Here is a 17,025-nt window from a genome sequence, read left to right as displayed (position 1 = left end):
CTGTGAGCCATGCCACATTAAAATGTGACACAGGGCAGACTGACAGACCATTGACTGAAGAGGATATAGGACAGAGTGGCCTTGACAACCCAACAACTTTCTATCAGCCTTTTTCAAGCTGGAAAAGTGGGATGTCTGGGTGCTGACACGTTGTGTATTCGGGGTGAGCAGTTGCCTGACCCTTAGTGGGGCCCACAAAGCAGTAAAATCCAGCCCACATTACTTTTTATGGTCAGACAGCTCATCCTTATGTAGCTGGCACTGCTGGCAGGTAGCAAAGAACAGGATGTACGGAAATTCACTAAAATGTCATCCATATCATGTATCATATCATATTACAGTTACTTAAAAATTACCTTAAGGGGAGACGTTAGAGGAAATTAAATCGGCTCATGGGGAGATAAGACATTATATAAAAAATACTTTGCATCAGCACACAGAAGTTGCGCCTTAGTCCCATTTATTTAAATTGAGGTGTTTGAAATTTCAAGTTGTTGTGCAGCAAGCCGGGAGAGGACAGCAGACATATCGTCTCTGACAGTCTTCCCATTGGCTTCAAAAGCCACTGTTTCATCTTCGAGTGATAGAGCAGTATGATGTGGAATATTTCAGATACATTTCATTGACCTATGATGACCATATAATCAGATTGTTATAGCTCAATCTGTCCATACGATACATTGCACAGTTTACACACACAATTATAAATGTGTTTACTGTGTAGCCGATCACATTTTGGTCTGAAAGTGTATTTTTTGTGGACAGGCAAGTTTTGATAACTCAGTGTTCATTGTACAGTGATTATTGTGAATATGTACTGTGAATTATGTTTCAGATGTTTTATATTCAGGTGTTTTCTTTGTAACTTAATGTATGAAGCACCTGGTAAAATGTTTTTCTAGGCCATTTTACAGGGAGAGGGAGATAATATGTTCCTAAAAGATACCAAAATAACATTGCTGGGAAACTAAACACTTTCACACAGTGCCTTATCTGAACATTGACCCCATTTGGTTATCCATTAGATTTTTAAAAATCAGTATGGGCATAAGACATCTAAAAATATGCTCCATAGATGTACTTTGCCCCTTGTTCAATTAGAAACAAGACAAGGCAACGTCATCTGATGGTTTGGTGCCATCTAGTGGTTGTTGATTGTAATCAGAAGTTGCAGTTTAAATTATTAAACTGTGCATCCACTCAGTGGTTTCAAACAGTGAACTCAACTATTCTCAACTATTATCAGTAGTAGTTTAAATCCAGATTATCCTATTTATAATCACTAATATACAGTTTACTTTGTTCAACCATAATCTTTATTCATATGCAGATTAACAAGCAAGCCAGATGATTAGGAGTTACAAAATGTGATCATTCTGTAACTGTCCTGAACTTATACATTAAAATTGAACAAGGGAAATGTTGATTGATTCCTTTGTGACTTTTGAAAAACAATCCTGTATTAGCCTCTGTGGCAAAACACTTATGTTAATGGGTGTTTTGTAAAAACATGTCAATTGACGAGACTTTTTTCCAAATCATTGTATTCATTAAAACATGTAACACCTGCATTTTTTTTTTGTTCCTCTCTGCTTGCAGTGAATTTAACTGGAATAAATATTCATAAGCACATCAGAACAAATCAAAACAGAACATAAGAATGAACATATAAACACAAATTACCATAATGCAGTCCAGTAGGTCTACATGTATTATGACACAGTTCTACACTATAATAAACGGTCAGGGTAAGGTCAAAGAGGTTATGGGAAGGGTTAGTGAGCAAAAGTGACAAGAAGGCATTGAAGAGTTGTTTGTTTGTCTGTTTTTGCTCATTTGTTTATTTATTTAGAAACGAGTTGAGACAATAGGGTTTTGCAGTTTCTACCTGAGGGGTATTCCATGAAGCAGGGGTGGCAAGTTAGCTTCAAAAAGCGTCACTGAATATCATCTGAAATTTTGTCTATTACTATCACAAACGACAGGATCATTATCCAAAACCTAACAAACCTAACATTCAGATCACTATCACCTGGATATATCTCAATCTTTCCCAGTCACCTGGCTAACTTTCTAATCCTGGTTTGTGGAAAACCCACCTTGGATAAGCCAGTGCTGACACGCCAGTACAGCAGGTGGCGGTAATGCGCCTGTACGACATTTGTCCACTCGCCATTAAAACACAGCGAAGGAGCACCACACACGGATCTTGAGCCCCAGTTTTTCGTGGCACATGTAACCAAAAATAATGCACTCCATCGCGGCAGGGGAGCTCCGAGTTCCCGGAGAGGGGATCCTGGTAGGAGACAAGCTGTACTCCAGGGTTTGCCTGACTATAGACTTCTGCCAGCTGCCCCCGGAGCGGCTGCAGAGGAGCCCGTCCGCCGAGCACGGACTGCCCGCCGACACCGAGGAGCTGCTGCGGCTACGGGGCTGCGAGAGGATCCAAGCCGCCGGCATCCTGCTCAGGCTGCCGCAGGTGGGGAGCTGCACGGAAATGAGCCAGATGAGCGACTGTGCCTAAATTAAACAAACTTAACCGCCTAAGCGACACTTGGTTTGATTTTAATGCCGCATTTTTAGGCATTCGCGACTTGTCTCTGACTTAGTGAGACAGCGGTTAGCTAACTTAGAGGCCACACTAGCTAACGTTAGCTGTGTTGCTAACTGAGGCGGTGACACTTAATCCGGTTATAAAGCCAATATAACAACGTGGGTACCATGGTGTAAAATAACAGCAGTGTGATACTTAGAAAACGTCACTACAAGATTTTATGTGCGCAACATACTGCTGAAAATAAGTGAGTGCGTCGAAAAGGCATAACTTAACTAGTTATCTGCAGGGATGTTTTCAAAGTTAGAGCCCGATCGATATATTTGGCTTACTGTTATCGGCTGATATTATCTAATCACAGATACAGTTGTCGTTTTGTTGAAAGTGTGGTAAAAAGTGTTTGAGAGCATTTAAAGGCAGAATGATGAGGTTTTGTTGGCTGCGGTTTGTAAACACAACATTCAAAGTCGGTCCCTCCTTCAAGGCTAAGCTACCCAGTGGTGTTAGAGTTGTCTTGTCCTAGGATGGTGAAGGAATGAAACGGCAAGGGTGTGACGTCGCCATCCTAGGGAAACAAAATGCTCGCCAGGCCAACACTGTGCCACTCTTCATCCTCATCCTCTCCTTAAAGTCCTCATGAAATGACCTCACGACTTTTACTTCTTGTAAAACGGACATCCTGCACTAGTGGGTGACAGTAAAAGTTGAACCTTCAAAAATCTTTGAACACCCTCTCTCATCCACCTATCCCTACAAATAAAATGATGTTTCTCCCCCAAACTGATATCCTATTGGTTTGCACATGTGAATGAGCCTTCTCTGCACTGTGCCCCACCCAAACCACCTGTTTCTATAGGAACTACATAAAATCAAGAAAGTTAAAATCCATATCATAGCGTCTTTGAGTGCTCGCCAGCAGGTGAAAGCCAAGTCCAGATTCACTCTTGTTGTTGTTTCACCTCGCTGTATTTCATTTTTTCCACGGTCCATGTCTGCAATTTTTTTGTAGCTTCCTACTGGATGTTGTGCTATTAATCTGGCATCGTTATTGACTGGTAGTTACACACCCACTACCCAAAGGCTGACACCCAAGTACAGCAGAATAAGAAAATCCAGGCAGAGAGTGGAGTCTTTGCAGATACACACACACCAACACACACTTTTAGTAGATCATAAGTGATTATAGAAAAGGATTATTTGAGTCTATGAGTCTATAAATTGTTGTTTTGTTTTTTTTTTTTTTGTTGTTTTTTTAAGGAAAATCCTACTCATTCTTGTTCTGCCTTTTAATAGTTTGTTACAGACTCCGTTGTTTGCAGTTCTTTGTGTAGCACGAGTTGATAGAAACATATCTCTAAAGACGTTAAGATATTTATCAATCACCTGTAAAATAAGCAGCCTCCTGAACACATCTGCATGACAACTATTTGATTATCAAATTAGAGATTTCCAAAACTTAAAAATTCCCTCCTACAACTGTGTTTTTATGTTTAAACCTAAATATTAGAAACTTTATCCCAAAATATTGCTATAGGTAGTGGCCTCAGAAACCCAGTATTGCTTGGGCACTGCTTCAAAGCAGTAGTAGAAATACAATGACACCTAGACCACCACAATGTATCTCTGCTCTCTACTGAGCCCAGCTTTGCAATATGAAGATTGGACATTCCCATAGAATAAATGACATGTTTAAAATCTTCTAACACTAAATCTGATCAAAAATATGTTTTCTACCCTGGGATGTTCCTGATAGTTCCTGTTCTGTCAGAAGAGGCTCAGCAGCCCTGACCTGCAGCTGGAACCGCAGGAAAACTGAGCAGTGAATGAGTTATAATTACAGTAATCAACCATCTGCTGAGTAAAGTGTAATTGATCGAGTCTTGTCTGTCATTGTGAGTGTCTGTAGCTGATGAGTTAAAAGCAGTTAATAAGCAAAAATTGGCCACAAAGCGTGCCATTACTCCTATTAACAGCACACAGTTTAAATGTCTGAAAAGTGTTGGGTATGATCACCCATCCTGTAGCCAGTGAGCTGTTATGGAAGGGGAGCAGGTTGAATTATTATGTGTGAGAACTGAAATGGGCTGCACTCAGCAAACACAGCAGCTAATGGAACTACAAGAGCTGCACCGAGTGAATAGCCTGAAACATTCTCTGCAAAGTAATGACTAATTCCTGTGACCGTCTGCTATCAGTGTCAGGGGTCCTTCACTGAGGCCTGTGCATTATCACTGTGGTATATTTAACCCTTGTTGCATCACTCCCTGCAGGTAGCCATGGCTACAGGCCAGATCCTCTTCCAGAGATTCTATTACTGCAAGTCGTTTGTTCGACACTGCGCCGAGGTAGGATATCTTGTTTTGTTATTGATTACTTACATGTAGTAATAAAGACTTAATATGCATACTGTATATCCCCCTTTTATTTTCTGTGGCTTTTCTGTTGCTGGGACGTTCTCCTCTCAGTGCCTCGGGCTCCTCCCTAGGCACAGTAAGAAAATGCTTAACCACTGCTCTTAATTGAGAACTTTCCCCAATTACCTGTTTGTAGTTTTTCTATTCTTAATCTGATGAAGGGTTTCAATGGCTGAAACATCATGCTTTTAATCAAATAATGACAACATCCAGTTTTTACACTGTGAGCAAGAGTCGTGCCTTTTCTCATTTTCGTGGTCGCAGCTTGACTCAGGCTGGCTGACTCACTCCCTTGCACCTATTTGCACACTGAATTCACACTTTACCAGAATGCTGTGCTCATTTGTCTCGTGTACACTTTGCTTTCAGACAGTAGCAATGGCCTGTGTACACCTGGCCTCCAAGATAGAGGAGGAGCCCCGCAGGGTGCGGGATGTGCTCAACGTATTCCATCATCTCAAGAACAGAAAAGAGGGAAAGTAAGACTGATTTTTCCACGCATGACCCCTTTCATCTCTGTGCTGTCCCAAGTTTCTGTCAGTCAGCTGCATCTCACATCTCACCCTTATCCTAGTTTGTATCTGTTTGCTCCATAGAGGTCAGGCTGTCATGCCCTTGGATGCTGCCTACATCAGTATGAAGGCACAGGTGATCAAAGCAGAGAGGCGACTTCTAAAGGAGCTGGGCTTCTGTGTGCATGTCAAACACCCTCACAAGGCAAGCATGAGCAGCGTTACCCATCACAGGCTTGGCTCAAGGCAAAACATCCGTCCATTTTCCCCCCATGCATTTTGAATTTCTTCCACTGTGTCATAAGAAATTGTTTTTGTTATGGACATTATAAGGTCTTGCTGTTGTCCGACTGTGTGTACACACACTCTTGTGATTTCCCACAAGAATAACTCACAAATAATACATAAAAACTTGTGAAGTAGATCAGGGGATCCCCAAATTTTTCATGCTAAGGTCCACCTGTAGAGATTTTCTTTCCCCTGAGACCCACTGAACATTTTGTGTGGTGAAATTAAGTTGTGAAAAAAGTAGTTAAGCTTTCAGTGCACCTATATCCATCCTTATGGTGAATTATTTTTTTTATTTTTATTTTATTTTTTTTTTTGTTCTGTATTATACATTTCTAGAAAGCGAGTGCTTCACCTGGAGTGGTGTTCTCCAAAATGAATGATCAGGCCAAGCCAGTAACTCGATTTTGATCACCGTTCTGGTGAAGCACTCATTGTTGTGGCAGGGAAGGAGTTGTCGGGTCAAACTTGGAGGATATATTACACTCATACACCATTTAGTAAAATACAGCTGTATGGGTAAGAGCCCAAACAGTCACTTTAAGATAGTTTATATTACTTCTACACATATGTTTTGTAAAGTCAACCATGTTAACATAGAAATTTTTGCGAATCACGGCATCAGTTAATGACCTGTTGTTGGTCTGTCGTGCAGGGGAGGCTTGTTTGATCAGTCGCCCTACAAAGACTTCTATTTTCCCCACGTAAACTAATGAACTGAGCGCCTCCATCCTCTGTTACAGATAATCGTCATGTACCTTCAGGTGTTGGAGTGCGAGAAGAATACGAAGCTGGTACAGACTGCCTGGTGAGTAATTAACTGTTTCTCACATTATTTTCAGGATGTGGAGGTGCTGTTGTGTTACTTTCATTACCAGCTGTTGATTGTTGCCATTCAAGATTTTCCTTTTTTGCATAGTGACTATATAATTATGTGGTAATGCTGTACCAAGTAAGGACCAGTGTTTTGTGAAATTCGACACCTCCTTGATCATCTCTATCCCAGTTATGTTTAATTGTCCAGATTAGAGCTGAAACAGTTTGTCAAACAATTGCTTAGTTGCTAACGATTTGATTAATCAACTGTTTTGACAGTTCAAGCAATTTATTGTTTTGAGTCATTTTTACAGAGAAATTTTTCGAAATTATCTGATTCCAGCTTCTCTAATGTGAATATTGTCTGGTTTCTTTAGTCCTCTATGACAGTAAACTTAATATCCTTGTGTTGTGGACTGTTGCTGTGGGAAACAATGATCAATGTTTGCCATAATTTTTTTGACATTTTATGGACCAAACAACTAATCAGTTAATCAATAACAGATTAAATGCTAATAAAAATAATCATCCCCAGATTATTACTTAAATCATTAGGTAGTTGGTGTAATATGTGTAAGGAATTGATGTGGTCAAAACACTTTGGTTTCCTTCTCTATTAACTAGGAACTACATGAACGACAGCTTGAGGACGGACGTGTTTCTGAGGTTCAGCGCAGAGACCGTGGCCTGTGCTTGTATCTTCCTGTCGGCCAGATCACTGCAGGTGAGCGACGTTGCTCTGTGGGCATGCTAAATGCTGCTTAACTTCAGTGGACATGTTTACTTGGACAATAATGGTCCAGTCAGAATGTACTTAAGGTACATGCATTGAAGGTACTTGCATTTTCAGGTGCATTTTGATGTTTCGTTGATTATTTTTCTTTTCCTTTTTTTGGATGATCAGCTAAACGTAGATGTGATATCATAACAGATTATTTCCAGAACAGATATAATGGTATTTGTAAGAAAATTTTAAAAAATTAATGGTGAACAACAAGTTTCCATTCTGGCCTTCTAATATGAACTGATGTATTTGTAGACGCCAGATGAATGCAGTTTACAAGTTCCTTCTCTCCGCTCTGGCAACCAAAGATTGTTTTTGTGGGCACGCGAAATTCAAAACCAGCTGGCAATGTGCCTTGTATTTGCAGCCACATTTTGGTTGCATAACAGATATTTTTAATCAGATCCTGTGTGTTTGAAATTGCTTATTGCAGTGAGTATGTGGTTGACATAGATCAGCAAACAATATACACGCAAAATGATTTCATTTGAAATAAACCACAGCAGTTTCCCTTTCAGACCGTTGGCCTCGGCATGACCCCTTCTCTCAGTGTCCATGCACCCTTCTGTCCTGACCTAAACTTTTGAGTCAACATTTTAATTTCCTCCCGCAGATCCCGCTACCAGATTGCCCCCCCTGGTTCGAGCTGTTTGGGGCTTCGGAGGAGGACCTGAAGGAGATCTGCCTGAGGATTCTCCGGGTCTACAGCCTTCCCATGGTCTCCTTCTCCAGTTTACTTCAGCAGGTGGACCAGTGTCGCCAGGTTCTGGATGCTATGGCTGCCAAAGCCAAACTAGGAGACGCGTTACTGCTCACCATGGGAACTCCGACTTTAGACGCCCCTTCAAGCTTCTCTCCAGCTTCCAAAACAGGTAACTAATAAATGGCTTCATAGTTACACATTTTATTTTTCAGGGGTGATCTTATTTTTGAACAGTTTCTAGTTACTTTTTTGACAGATATCTTGGAGTTTCAGTGCTGACTAGGGATGGGCGATATGTTATCGTTTGCGATATATCGTCAAAAAAAATTCCTCACGGTAAGAATATGTCATCTCGCGATAATAACGATAAACTCCTGTTGATGACGTAATTACGTGCGCAACGCACTCGCCACTGGCAGCCGGCAGCTCACACGTGTGTAGCACAATAACAAGCATGGCGGAAGGCGGGGCTGATAGCGAAGAGCTCGTTGCTAAACGAGGCTCCAGCTCGATTATCTGGAACTGGTTTGGCTACAGTAAGTCTGACGTGGAGCAAACATCTGTCATACTGTTTGTCAAAGTTTGCAAAAAAGCGGTGATTACAAAGGATGCAGTACAGGTGTACTACTTAAACTTAATTGGTATAGTTTAGTAGCGTATTTGACTACAGTAAGTATTATTTTTGAGCAGTATTTGTGGGGTTCTCAAGACTGAATGCGGTGATAGATTTGTAGTCAAAAAGATGGAGTTGAATTGTTTTATATTTTTTATCGTCACTTTTATCGTTATCGCAATAAATGCCAGAAATTATCGTGATAAAATTTTTAGTCCATATCGCCCCTCACTAGTGCTGACACACCCCTGAGCAACACATGTAACTTCCAGACTTTCCAGTAGAGTTGCTTTGTACATTAAGGCTTGTTCCAGAGTAAAGTTTCCAAAAGTTTATCTGTAATAAGGTGTCGCTGAACCAGATCAAGCTTGGGTTAAAATAAGCATGGCTCTCATCAGTCTTTGAACTCACTGAAAGTTTCATGATTTGGGAAAATGAAAGTAAGGCCTATATAATATTTTTGAAAATAAATGTATGGCACCAAAATTGACCAGTATGTCGAATATGTCTGAGTCAGCTTGCTGCCTTCATTAAACTAGCAGCAGTGACTACATCACAATTTGCTGACAAGATCATGAGAGCAAAAATAAAGGGAAAATATGCCAGTTTTGAGTTGCTGTATTTTATAGACAGAGTCCTGAAAGTTACTGAAAGTCTTTGAATTTGAAGTTCAAGTGAGTGTGGAAGCCCTGAATAAATGCATTTGAAGTGTGTAGTTTGTGTAGGAATTACAGTGAAGGTGGACAGAAGAAGAAAGTACAGCATTCATGAGTCCACATCCTCAAAATGTGTTCTCCTGCCTGCAGCTATGCCCAATTTTTTGGCTCTACATTTACAATTCTTTTCATCTCAGCTGGGTGTTAAACTAATAGTCTCAGTCCTACTACTTCAACTCCGTTTTTCTACAACACATAAACACACACACACACATATTGGTTTGTGAATTTTCTGCATATGTGCACACTCATGGGCCTGAGATCTTGATGTTGACACTTTTAATTCCTTTCAGTGTCGCCTGCCGTGTCAAATCATAATAAGAAGTCTCCAGGGTCCCAAGATGCACTAAACAGCGCTTGCCGAAAACTCACTAATGGAGATGGGTATGTCTACCTCTGTCGCTAAGAAGTGGTTAGAATCGATGACTGAAAAGTGTAATTCTTCTCCAAGCCTTGAGCTTATTCTGCTTGCAGTTCTGATGAGTATTAAATGTTACTGTGGGCTATTCTGCTTTTCAGAAAGACCAAAGTGAGTCGCAGTGCTGAAAGAAGGGAGACTCGTTCCATCACCCCTCCAAAACGCAGGTAGAAAATGTCAGCCTTATGCTAAATAAAATGTTCACCATGGGTTGTTTTTAATCTGTACTAACTAGGTGTCTTCTTAATATTTCCCTTTTTTTTCCAGACGCAGCCGCAGTGTTTCCTCTCCCTCACGCTCCATCTCTCCTCTTCACCGGAAAACATATATTAGCCACAGAGAAAAGGACCGAGGAAGAGACAGAAAAAGGGAGCGGAGAGACCGTGAAAAGGATCGACGGCGAGAGAGGAGAGATGAATATTCACGAAGAAGGTGATAGTCATCACTAGAAATGAGCGACATACCAAATTGTGGATCAAGCACATCCTCTTTTTAGTCTTTTTGAAACGTTTTTTCTATTTTTGTACATGGTTGTACTCTGTGGTGTTTTGGCAAACCAAATCCAAGATCATGAGGTTAAAGCTAATATTTGTTGTTGCTTTTTTTTATTATTATTAAAATACTTTTATATTTATGTTCACGTGTGACTCAAAGTTTGTCATATAGAGTTTTAAATGACTAAGCTTTGAGAGTATCAGTTGCATTTTAGCATTGCAGTGGTGATGAATATACTTTCATTCAGGAGCAAATTGCAGGAGAAAATCCTGCAATTCAGCGCCATGTTTTCTCTCTCATTTCACAACCTTTGTTAAAGATATCCCTCAGATGTCTCATGCATATCAGCAATACTTATTCTGAGCAGCATAAGAAACCACTAGCTATATTCTTATATGCCTTACATACTGATATAATTTTACCTCACAAGTGCCCTGTTAAATCATTATTGGGACTGCATGCTCACTTAATGTGTCAAAGAGTGCAATGAGGTTTTCTTTTTCCAAATGAAAGGGTTTGTTATAACCAGTAGTGATATTTTAATACACTACCCTGACCACTGACAGTCGTAACATGATGGGACTGAAGTGCTTTTTGTTTATTTGTTGAAATCAAACCAACACATGCAAGTACATACACGCACACAAATAAATAGGCTTCCTTTTCCCTGAGGATGACAGCCTAGTGAAAGAAGTTGCAAAGAACGCACGTTTCAATAAGGCAAACTGATTAATCTCTTGTGTTTCATTAACATGCACCTGGAATTCCCCAAGGTATTCAACATAGTGCTTCTTTGTGGTTTCCCATGAGCATTCAGTAAGGTTACCAAAACTTTCTCGAAAGCGCCTTCGGTGTCAGTTAAGGTTGTCACGATATGAACAGCCTCTTAAAGGAGGGAGGGTCCAAGTTACCTGACTACACCTAGGATTATGTTGGCACATAACAAAGAGAGATTAATATATGGACTAGCAAGTGGCGGCATGATGGTTGATGAAAACTAAAGAACGTCAAATGCATCAAGATGAGTGTGCAGTGAGGAATAATATATAAGATAAACTTTTTGATCAAAAAAAGGTTTGTTCTTGATGCAATGGATCCAAAGGCTGAAATGGATGCCTCTATGGAAGAGACTGAGGAGCTTGTTGGGATGGGACTTCGTGTCTCTGTGTCCCCCGTACAAACTGCTTTTTACGTCATCCTGGTCATGCTGGGCATCCTGGGCAATGCCACCGTGGTCGGGGTGATCGGTGAGAGTGTGTTAAAGGATCCTGGTGGTGGACGTAACTCAGACATCATCATAATGAACATGGCGCTGTCCAACCTTCTGGTTTCTGTGTTGAGGAACACACTGCTTGTCATCTCAGACCTGGGACTTGAGGTATGTAGTTTTTAGGTGTGAGGCACATGCCATTTTCGTGACAGAGCAGAGATTACAGTAATAAGTGCCAAATGGGTAGGTTTACTTTACATCTGGTTAGTTCATGTATCTTGAGGGGACAACAACAAAGTAGTTTGTTGTGTGTGATGAGAAAGCACTACTAAGGAAGCTTGCATTTGCCAGTTTAAACAACAAACCTGCCTGAGACAAGGCTAGCAAAGTGACAGCTTGACTGTGTGAATTATTGTTAAAAGGCAGCTCTTTCTATCCAAATCATATGGAAAAAACAACACTGGTGAAGGAATTGGTGGAATCAACTCATAAAAAACTTAACAATCCTCTCTGGTTTAGCTGTACTCGTCTAAAGAATGGTGTCAGTTCCTGATGGGGATCTGGGTGTGGCTTCGCTCGGTCAACGTGTGGTCAACGCTCTTCCTCAGTGCGTTCCACCTCCAGACCTTGAGGCGCGTGGCTCCTTCCATGGGGACCATTCACGGGCCCCGGGGCCCCCCCAAAACCCTGCTGCTGGGTCTAGGCCTCATCTGGATAGTCAACTTCATCTATTCCATCCCTGCTCACATCTTCTCCACTAGCGGGAACGAGAACAGCACAGAGGTGAGAGCCAGCCACAGCAGAGGGGCAGTGTCATAGTTTTAAGGCCGGAGTGACAAATTGTGATGATGGGATGGCAAATATAGTTCCCTGTAGCAAGAAAGCTTGGCTTGGGGTGTGAATTATTATCTGGAAAATTCAAACGTCCAGGGCATGCTTGTGCAGGACATCTCTTAAAAAGGATTGCTCAAATTGCTATCATCCATTGGCCCTGCAAATGTAGTGAATATTTTAAATTAAATTAGGGTCCAGCAGGCAAGAAAAGATTACCACACAGTATCTTAACACTTGTTCAGCACTTAACACTTTATTGTCAGTGAACAGTGTTTTGGTCCTTAGATCTTCATCAGGTGAGAATAAGGAAAAAAGAACTTTACACACTTTACTATACAGACTGTACCTCCTAGTTAGAGGCCGATAGGGGACTGTAAGCTGGCAGTCAGTCAGTCCCACAGGCTGTGCACATTTAGCCTATAGTAAGGGAACACCAACATTCCACATCAATTAATCTATATAAAAATAGTAAAAACAATATATCGAAATTCCAGAATGACAATAATATTAAACCTCAAGGTACCATAATTAAACACCACAGTGAAGTTAGGACCAAAACAGACCTTGCTTCCTAGCTTTCTACAACAAGATAAAGGTGTGAATGAGCCTTGATAGTCAAGTTAAATGGAGGTAAAAGAAACATTTTCAACATTTAACACTTTTGTGGACAACGGTCTTATTTTTTTTTAACTATGGAGGATCCAGCCTTTCTCAACAATCCCACTCTTAAACAAACCTGCTCCACCTCCTCTCTCTCCTCCTCTCCCAGACCCTGATGCTGGTGAGCAGCACCACACGCCCTTTGCTGGGCTGTGTGTGGAACTTTCCCACTAGCTACAGCGGCCTCGCCTACGCTACCACATCCATGGTGATCCACGAAACAATTCCCATTATCCTGATGGCCTTCACCAACCTGGGCTCCCTTTATACCCTCTACGCCCATGGCAGGATGCGCAGCTCGGGGCAGGATGCGCCCACCATAAAACGGGTGCCAGCTGAGAGGCGAGCAGCCAAGGTGAGGGGAAGGGAGGCTGAAATCAGGATAAACTGTAAGATCCAAACTTCAGACAGATGAGAAATATGTAGGTAAGGTGGAAAGCATCTGATAATGATCTCAGTCTTTATACGGAAGGATCAACACGAGGCAAGAAAATGTTTCATCAGTGTTTTTTTTTTTTGGGGTCAAGTGAACAAACCACACCACATGTCAGGACTTGATATACAGTTGTTCATCACTCAGACCTGGGACTCTTCTCTTAATTCTTCCTCTGTGTCCCTCCAGGTGATTCTAGCTCTCATCATGCTGTTCATTGCATCCTGGGGAACCAGCATCATCTCTGTCAACTATTTCAACTACAATCGTGGCTCCTCGGCTGAATTTCTCCTGGTTATCGCTCGTTTTGCCAACATCATTTTCATTGCCATGTCTCCTGTTGTTCTAGCAGTTGGACACCGGCGGCTGCGTTCTGTCATCAAGTCTGTGCTGGCCCACTGACAGCTGGGATGGCGACACAGACTGTGCGATTGGTGTGATGTTATTGGACCTCCTCATGTGTCCTGGCCTACAGTGTGCTCTGTTGATGCGCTGCATGGAGTCTGTGCTCACACAACACTGCTACTCATAAAGCAGAATTTACATCATCTTTCCTTGGAAAAAAAAAAAAAAAAATCAAAGTACTTTATGGAGACAATGCTGAAGATAAAATGTCACCCAAAGCCAAACAACATGTCTGTGTGAAAACAGAGCTGATGTCGTGGATGTGAAGGAGGAGTGCTACAAAGTGATTATTAGTTGTGTAACTGTGGAAATTAAGGTTGCTGGGAGTCATACCATGTGACCCAGCTCCTGTTCACTTCACTCGAATTCAACGTAAAGTATCTTTATGCAGCTATTGTTGATGGATGATGCGACTAATTAATTTTACAGACTTCTCCAAATTAGAGGTCAAAAGAAAAATCATTTCAGTTGTGAAATTTTGTACACTGCAAAAACTCAAAATCTTACCAAGATTATTTGTCTTATTTCAAGTCAAAAATGTCTTATTACTAGTCAAAATATCTCATTACACTTAAAATAAGACATGATCACCTCAGAAGTAACTTGTTTTTAGACAACTGTCTCTTGTTTCAAGTGAAAAATTTGCTTGAAACAAGTGAAAATTTGCTTGTTAGGGTTAGCAAAATTTGTTTCTTGTTTCTAGCTAATTTTCACTTATTTCAAGTGAATTTTCACTTTTTCCACTGGCAAATTTTGCCAATGAAACAAACAAATTTTCACTTGTTTCAAGTGAATTTTCACTTGAAACAAGTGAAAATTGTCTAAAAACAATTTACTTCTGAGGTGATCATGTCTTATTTTAAGTGTAATGAGATATTTTGACTAGAAATAAGACATTTTTGACTTGAAATAAGACAAATAATCTTGGTAAGATTTTGTGTTTTTGCAGTGTATTGTTTATGTTGTTAATGAAAACAGTGATTCTCAAAGTGCAAACATCACTTTATCAACAGGACCCCCAGCAAAATGAATATTTCACTTTTATCAAATTTGTGATTTAGCATCATTACACACTATTGTCACTGTAATACAGTAAAGAAACATTTAGGCTAAATCTTGTTCTGAGAGAGCCATCTGGCCAAATAAATAGTTTAGTTTAGTCATTATGTAGAGGCAAAGTGGTTACAAACAGTAATCAAATACAATGATAAAAGACAAAGGCAAGGGAAACAGTTTGTACAGACGAGAGAGTAAAATGGGGAAAAATGATTAATAATAATTACACAAGTGAACTGCATAAAAGGATCTAAATAACAAGAGCACAAAAAAATGAAATCCTTTGTATTAAAACAAACTGTGGAAACTGCTGCACTGTGTAGTATAATGTTTTCAACTTTATTTTCCATTAAATGCCTACTTGTATTGAAATGTCTCAAAACAAGGTCACTGAAAACTTAACAGCAGAGTGACGACACAAGGTGGATGATGCACAAGTGCCTTTGTGAGTGTAAACTGTATTTAGTCACATTTGTTTTCATCATTTCTTTCCTTTGACATTCTCCTCCACTGTTATGACCTCCCTCTCTTTTTGCACAAAAAAAATTGTCTGATTCGTCTTCTTCCCATTGTTTTCTGGGGATTTACTCTCCCCTTCAGCATCCTCACAGCAACATTTGACAGCATCAGTCCACCCCATTATCATACCCATGATTCTCCTCCTCAGCTTGCCGTGTCCCAGAGCCACCACCATGGGACTAAACCCTACAAACAGCGAGGCAGAGAAATGGGACACGGTCAGCAGCCCCTCAGCATGGTGCCCCCCATCGTGGTTGTAGTATGTCACCGCGGCAACCTGCAGCGCCCAGCAGACCACAAAGAGTGACACCAGGCACATGATCACATGACCTGCTTTACGCTCACTGGCCACATGTCTGTCCAGTTCACTATGGTTCACTCCCGACTCTCCTCCTGAGGTGACGGCCCGGATGTGCTTGGCCAGGGCGTGCAGCGTGGCCAGGTTGGTGCAAACCATGAGAACCAGTGGCGCCACTTCATTGAGGGCCAATGAACTGGAGGCGAAGGCTGCGCCCTGCTCATTTGAAGGGAACTCCCACACACAGCCCAGCAGAGGCCTGGTGGTGCAGCTGATCACCATCAGCTCCACCGTGGCGTTTCCGTGAACATGAGTGGTGTACACCAGAGCCGGCAGGGAAAAAGCCAGATTCGCACCCCACACCAGCCCCAGAATCACCCACACCCGCCGCCTCTCCCGCTGCTGAGCGAGAGGGCCAAAGGCAATGTGCTGGCGCCTCAGGGTGGTGCAGTGGAAAGCGCTGAGGGCCAGAGTCACCCAACAGCCCACAGCTCGCCACCACACCCACAGCAGCATGAAGAGGCGACACCAGCCCGGGGCCAAGGAGACATCCAAGCCCAAGTCAGACACAAAGATGGGCACCGTGCGGAAAAGTGAGGTCAACAGGTTGGCCAGCGACAGGTGCACCAGAATAGTATCAGAGGGAGGGAGTCGCCGGGATGGACTCTCAATGGCAGACTGAAGCACCTGGGTGGAGGGAAGACAGACCTCAACATTATGAAATTCAGCAAAATCTTAAAACAACTGTCAACACATGAAATCTTCTGTTACCTTACCACATGGATGACCAAGATGTTTCCAAGGATGCCAGAAAAGACCAGGAGCCCAAACAAAATAGCATCTACAGTGAGAACCTCCGACATGTCACCGTCCTCAGCATGGCGACCTGGTTTGGTTTTCCTTTGTGCCAGACATGGGTCTTTGTGTATGTCTGTCACGGTCCTTACTGAGCTGCTTCACATGGACATGAACCACGACTGTACTGACGTCCGTTGTGCTGTTTTATATCAGTACGTACACATGCATACACAAACAGATCAATTCCACGGAAAGCTCAGCGCCTTTAACTGTGCTGACCATGCTAAAGGTCAATTTACCTGAACATGTTGTTGCTTGGATACACAGTCTGCAGAGGAAGACTTTTTCCACCGTTGTTTTCCACATCAAAGACACACAACAAATGCAACATTCCCGTCAGCTGAAATTACTGTTCAACACTTCTTTAATTCAAGTTCACAAAAAAGGCTTGTGATATGTAGAAGTCAAATTATTCTTTTCTGCCTCTTTCACTTCCTGT

At 41.6% G+C, this 17,025-nt stretch overlaps 4 protein-coding genes across 4 annotated transcripts in view; 3 read left to right on the top strand and 1 right to left on the bottom strand.

Moving 5' to 3' along the window:
• LOC115358716 (von Willebrand factor A domain-containing protein 1-like) overlaps window positions 1–1,563 on the top strand; it is a 10,580-nt gene extending 9,017 nt beyond the window's left edge. The window contains exon 7 of the mRNA XM_030050701.1: window positions 1–1,563. This exon is cut by the window's left edge and continues 57 nt beyond it. The gene's annotated coding sequence lies outside the window, so the exon portion shown is untranslated.
• Window positions 1,564–2,147: 584 nt separating this feature from the next.
• On the top strand, window positions 2,148–10,452 carry LOC115358726 (cyclin-L2-like). The gene is made up of 10 exons (XM_030050716.1): window positions 2,148–2,479; window positions 4,825–4,899; window positions 5,338–5,447; window positions 5,565–5,685; window positions 6,512–6,576; window positions 7,209–7,308; window positions 7,982–8,240; window positions 9,694–9,784; window positions 9,920–9,985; window positions 10,086–10,452. Exons 1-10 carry the CDS (start codon window positions 2,249–2,251, stop codon window positions 10,252–10,254), a joined length of 1,287 nt encoding a protein of 428 aa, XP_029906576.1. The 5' UTR covers window positions 2,148–2,248; the 3' UTR covers window positions 10,255–10,452.
• A 969-nt stretch (window positions 10,453–11,421) lies between these two features.
• Window positions 11,422–15,169, top strand: ora3.1 (olfactory receptor class A related 3, tandem duplicate 1). Its single transcript, XM_030050733.1, has 5 exons — window positions 11,422–11,691; window positions 12,043–12,306; window positions 13,127–13,372; window positions 13,640–14,335; window positions 14,805–15,169. Exons 1-4 carry the CDS (start codon window positions 11,422–11,424, stop codon window positions 13,850–13,852), a joined length of 993 nt encoding a protein of 330 aa, XP_029906593.1. The 3' UTR covers window positions 13,853–14,335; window positions 14,805–15,169.
• Window positions 15,170–15,392: 223 nt separating this feature from the next.
• On the bottom strand, window positions 15,393–16,600 carry ora4 (olfactory receptor class A related 4). The gene is made up of 2 exons (XM_030051624.1): window positions 16,505–16,600; window positions 15,393–16,415 (listed from the first exon to the last, which is right to left on the bottom strand). Exons 1-2 carry the CDS (start codon window positions 16,589–16,591, stop codon window positions 15,393–15,395), a joined length of 1,110 nt encoding a protein of 369 aa, XP_029907484.1. The 5' UTR covers window positions 16,592–16,600.
• Window positions 16,601–17,025: the final 425 nt, after the last annotated feature.

This window comes from Myripristis murdjan, chromosome 5, assembly GCF_902150065.1.
Source record: "Myripristis murdjan chromosome 5, fMyrMur1.1, whole genome shotgun sequence".
NCBI lineage: Eukaryota > Metazoa > Chordata > Actinopteri > Holocentriformes > Holocentridae > Myripristis > Myripristis murdjan.
The sequence above is the reverse complement of the archived record's forward strand: the minus strand, read 5'-3'. Positions and strand labels throughout refer to the sequence as shown.